The sequence below is a fragment of the Cucurbita pepo genome, unplaced genomic scaffold, assembly GCF_002806865.2.
Source record: "Cucurbita pepo subsp. pepo cultivar mu-cu-16 unplaced genomic scaffold, ASM280686v2 Cp4.1_scaffold001729, whole genome shotgun sequence".
Lineage (NCBI taxonomy): Eukaryota > Viridiplantae > Streptophyta > Magnoliopsida > Cucurbitales > Cucurbitaceae > Cucurbita > Cucurbita pepo.
Window position 1 is genome coordinate 1 of NW_019647842.1, and position 5,377 is coordinate 5,377.

The 5,377-nt window shown below is 33.1% G+C and overlaps 1 protein-coding gene across 1 annotated transcript; it reads right to left on the reverse strand.

Annotated features, from left to right (window-relative positions):
• Nucleotides 1–1,103: 1,103 nt before the first annotated feature.
• LOC111786474 (probable indole-3-pyruvate monooxygenase YUCCA10) lies at nt 1,104–5,364 on the reverse strand. The gene is made up of 6 exons (XM_023666724.1): nt 5,294–5,364; nt 4,997–5,259; nt 4,593–4,913; nt 2,557–2,790; nt 2,313–2,441; nt 1,104–1,374 (listed from the first exon to the last, which is right to left on the reverse strand). Exons 1-6 carry the CDS (start codon nt 5,322–5,324, stop codon nt 1,201–1,203), a joined length of 1,152 nt encoding a protein of 383 aa, XP_023522492.1. The 5' UTR covers nt 5,325–5,364; the 3' UTR covers nt 1,104–1,200.
• Nucleotides 5,365–5,377: the final 13 nt, after the last annotated feature.

Genomic DNA, 5,377 nt, shown 5'->3' on the forward strand with positions numbered 1-5,377 from the left:
TTGGCGACGGCTGCCATTGGCATTGTTGCTAAAGATTCCTTGATCACGAACTTGCACGGAAATCACATCTCCTTGCAGAGGCAATCGCGGAGAGAAATACAGAAGACCTTTTGATTCGATTTGGCAAGAGCATGAAGTTCCGCGAATTGAAGAAATGGAGGGAAAATTTTGGAACGCTTTTATTTTTATTTATTTATTTCATATATTTATATAAATTATTTTGGAACACTTTTATTTTTATTTATTTATTTCATATATTTATATAAATTAAAAAATACTTACGCTCCATCTTTTGTCATTGGAATAACCGTTTCTTTAAAATTAAATTATTTACCTAATTGAAAATTTAAAAAATATATATTTTAATATCAATTTTTGGTTAATAATTTAAATAATAAATAGAAAAAAATTTAGTAAGAAATTTCACGGGAAGTGGTATGAAATAGGAGGCAGGAATAAGATCGAGGAATCCCAGTCTATGTCTCCGGTAGACATCTATGGTTTCGTGTCTTTATCTTGGGGATATTCAGATAGGCTTCTACACACATGTGGATCGACGTCGTTATCTGGACACATTCACGACCAGCTTTAAAGGGAACTCAAGTCCCATATTCATTTTTCGCTCCGACTTTGTGGTTTCGTTAAACCTTGGGCGAGGTTTATCTTTACCAACTGATGCGAAACCCAAGCTTGTTTGACCACACACGCTACCTACACGTGCATGTTCAATCGTCTGTGACACAATTGACTTACCTCTACTCTAAGTCATTCGGTTCGACCTTGTTTCTATCTCGATGTCAAGGTCTCTCAATGCAACATTGTATTTTATCTTGTCATCTCGATTTCCCATCGACATGACACATATGTCTTGATGTCATCTCGAATCATAGAGTGTCGTCGACCATCGCTACTCACTCGGTAAAGTATACTTGATTTATTTTATTTAAATTAATCCTTAAAATTTAGGACTGAGTCAATAAACAATTTATTGAAAGTATATTTAAAAATATAATAAATTGAAATTGAAAGTTTTTAGATACAAGATATTTTAGTAAATTTGTTTATAAATAATTAATTTTTTTAATATATTTGGACATGAAACGTGTCGCATCGGAGGTCCAGGAATTGTTTACATTTTTCTTAATTAATTTTGTTTATAATATATTTTACAAATAAGGTTTTAATGCGAATATAATAACATTAAACACAATGGAGTTGGGCCGCTATGTCATTGGCAACTTCTTGGGCCTCAACCTTGGACCCATAGAGCCCTCTTTTGGATAAGCCCACACAATAAAGCCCATTTTTCCCTTTCCACTGATTGGGTGGACTCACTTTGGATAGTCCATCATCATTTAGGAGATAATCGTCATCCTGCATCAAAAACATTTTAGACGATCCAATAGATCCAACTACAAAATTATAAAAAATAGAGCTCGAAGATTTGAATCGATCTATGATTTCGAGACACAAGCTAGAAGACATTGTTCGCCGTTAACCTCTTTATCGAAGGTATATATAACAGCCCAAGTCCACCGTTAGCAGACATTGTTCGCTTTGGCCCATATCGTCGTCAACCTCACGATTTAAAACGTGTCTGCTAATAAAAAGTTTCCACGCTCTTGTAAGCAATGATTTGTTCCTCTCTACAACTGATGTGGGATCTCACAATCCACTCCTATAGGAGCCCCGTCGTCACAGGCACATCACCAAGTATCTGGCTCTGATACTATTTGTAATAGTTAAAGCTCACTATTAGCATATATTGTCCTCTTTGGCGGTTAGATATCACCTTCAACCTCACCGTTTTAAAATGTACACCACACCTAAATGTGTGTGAAAGTTCTCTATTTATAATCATCAAATAAATTACAAGGATATGAAAATAGGAATAAATGGAAATATGATACCTATGATAATATGACAAATATCTCGATATTAAATATCCTTAACACTACTAGAGAGAGGTTTCCACATCCTTAATGCTTCGTTCTCCTCTCCAACCGATGTGAGATGCCACAATATACGTCTCAACTAGTTGAGACCAAAGATTAACATAACAATTTTAAATACACATACAAACTTTCTAAATTAATTTTATTAATTTTCTTTGTTCATTAGGTTAGATATAGTATAAATTAACGAGGGTTGAGTGTTATATCCCACATTGGTTAGGGACGAGAACAAATCACCTATTGATAAGGGTGTGGAAATCTTATCCTAGCAAACGCGTTTCAAAGCCTTAAAGGGAAGCCCGAAAGGAAAAGCCCAAAGAAGATAAAGTAAAGTAAAGAGGGAGAGGGAGATTTTACCTTAAGCCACAGCTTAGCAGAGCTAGTGAAGCCAGTGCAGAATATTATGGAATGAAATGGATGAAGTTTGCCATCTTTAAACATCACATTATTGTTGCTTTCGAGCATTGATATTTCTGAAGATATCACCTACAATTACAATTACAGTTCTTTCCATATTAATAAACTAGATGGAAGCTTACATATGAAGACTGGGTCTTATCTTACTCACAAAAGTATGTGAAGGTTAAGGGATTATGAGTACCTGAATTTCACCGGATTTGATTTTGTTGAAGGTTCCTACATCAATGACAGGGAACTTTCCATGGCGCCTCTTCATGTGGATGGGCCCTTTTTCCCATCTCTTCATACCATACTTACTCAAGCTTCCAAAAACCATCTTACTCAGAAACACCATCAATGAATCCAAAAACTTTAATGCCAGATATTGCCCCAACAACACTTGCAACTTCATCATTCTTCTTGTCATAATATGGATCTGTTTCAATTCATTTAAAATTAGCTTGAATTCAAAGCATAATTTCAAAAAGCATTTAACACGTAAATAATGATATATGAGTAAATTGTCCTAAATAACTAGGATAGTAAATCTACAGTTATACATAACTAAATAGTAAATAGCTATGTATTGTATAGTAAGTCAACAGTTATACACCGCTAGATAATACAGAGTACATATAGCTATGTATAGTAAGTCAACCGTAAGTCAACCGTTATACACAGCTAGATAATACAGAGTAAATATAGCTATGTATAGTAAGTCAACAGTTATACACAGCTAGATAATACAGAGTAAATATAGCTATGTATAGTAAGTCAACCGTAAGTCAACTGTTATACACAACTAGATAATACAGAGTAAATATATAGTAAGTTAACCATTGTGAGTAAATTATCATAAATAATAAACACAATACTAAAAATCTATATTCAGTAAAGCTATATATACTAAGCTAAACTATATATATATATATACATAGAGATGTATTCTCTATCCGAGTAGTCATCCATCCAAATTGTTTAGCCAATATTCTCCTTGCATTTTCTCTATTATATTCTTTGGGTTCATCTTGCATTTTCTCTATTATATTCTTTGTGTTCATCTAGATCGAGCATGTGCGCGATCCTAACAATTTTCTCTCTAATAAATTCTTGACATATTAGAAAGTTTTAAAATTAACTCATATATCAAATATGAAATTAGATTTTAAGTCCTTTTAATTCAATGTCTAAGAAACATATATATATATATATATATATATATATATATATATATATATATATATATNATATATATATATATATATGTTTTGAGTTAATTAAAAACATATTTACAGACAAAAATTTAAGATTTTAATAAATTTCTTAGTCAAGCAAGGAATTAAAACCTTTAATTTTCTTTTATGGAAACAATATATTAGTTAAATTTTTTATTATGAAATTTGGTTCTTAGGTATTTAATTATTTTGAAAATGGGTTTCTAATTTGTTGAGATCTAAAAGAAAAAATTAAAAATCTCTAAATTACATATCCTTTTATATACTCTATAGTAATACAACTGACCACGTCATTCTTTTAGGATATCTCTATCAAATCTCTCTCTTAAATTACAACTGTCCACGTCATTATTTAAAGTTGTTACAATTTCTTAAAATTGGAGTTATTAATGTATGAGGCTAGAGAGTTCTATCAACTAAAATAATTTTTAAGTAATAAATGTATCCAATTTTAACTATTTATAACCTTCAATCAATTTTCCTCTAAATCTTTGAAATTGCAACAATTTTTCATTAAATTTGAAACCATTTTTTTCATAGATATCTAACTTAAATTAGATATTACAAAAAAAAAATAATAATAAAAAAAAAAAATATTTTATAGGAAGAAAAATATGAATGGTGAAAAAAAATTTGTTAAATTTAATTTTCAGGATTTATTTATTTTTTATTTCATTGCTAAATTCTAGAAAGAACGAACTTTCAATAATTTTAAAACTGAAAACGATAAGACTGGAAAGTGATATATATATTATTAGTTCATGCAACAATTTTTCTGTAAAATAAATTTCCTGTAACAAATTTACATTAAATTTGAATATCTAACTTAAATTAGTGATTAAAAAAAGTGTATTTTATAGGAAGAAAAATATGAATGGAGAAAAAAAAATTGTTAAATTTGATTTTCAGGATTTTTTTTATATTTATTTTTGGATAAATTATAGAAAGGACGAATTTTCAATAAATTTAAAACAGAAAAAATATAGAGTGGAAAGTGGAATACCGGACTTCGAACGAGGATGGAAGTTGTAGCGCCGTGATTCGCAAGATCCAAAGCAATTTCCATTCCAGAATTTCCCGCCCCAACCACCAACACATTTTTCCCCTCAAATCCCTTCCCCGATTTATACCTCGTCGAGTGCATCACTTCGCCGCCGAATCTCTCCAATCCCTCCACCACCGGTATGTACGGATCCGCCGTCTCCCCCGTCGCCACCACCAAAAACCGTCCAACATACTCCTCCTCGATTTCTCCGTCGCCCTCACTATTCGTCACTCTCACCTTCCACTTCTTCAAATCCCTATCGTACTCCGCCGCCTCCACCTTCCTCCGGTNCCGCCCTCACTATTCCTCACTCTTGTTGGATTTCGATAATCGGCAGGGAAATCACGAGAGGNCGCCTCCACCTTCCTCCGGTACAGAGGATCGATTCCGAAATTCGAAATATAAGAATCTAAATACTCGAGAAACATCTTCTTCGGCACGTAATTAGGGAAAGAAGACGGAAACTCCATAAACGCAAGCTCTGAGGATTTCTTCGGAAGATGAAGACACAATCGATCGTACGCATATTTCCGCCATAGCGAAGCAGAGCAATCTTCTCGTTCAAGGAGTTTGTAAGGGATCGAGGCTCGAGATAGACAGGCGGCGGTGGATAGGCCGGACGGACCTGCTCCGACGATGATCACNTAGGCCGGACGGACCTGCTCCGACGATGATCACTGTAGTCTCCATTTTTCTTTCTTCTTCTTCTTCTTCTTCTTCACCGTTTCTGTTGAAATGTGATT

Coding starts and splice junctions, on each gene's coding strand:
- LOC111786474 (XM_023666724.1), bottom strand. CDS start 5,324: ATGGAGACTACAGTGATCATCGTCGGAGCAG. Junction 2,442..2,556: donor TCAAATCCGGTGAAATTCAG/GTACTCATAATC, acceptor TTGTAATTGTAG/GTGATATCTTCAGAAATATC. Junction 1,375..2,312: donor CTGCTAAGCTGTGGCTTAAG/GTAAAATCTCCC, acceptor TTTTTGATGCAG/GATGACGATTATCTCCTAAA.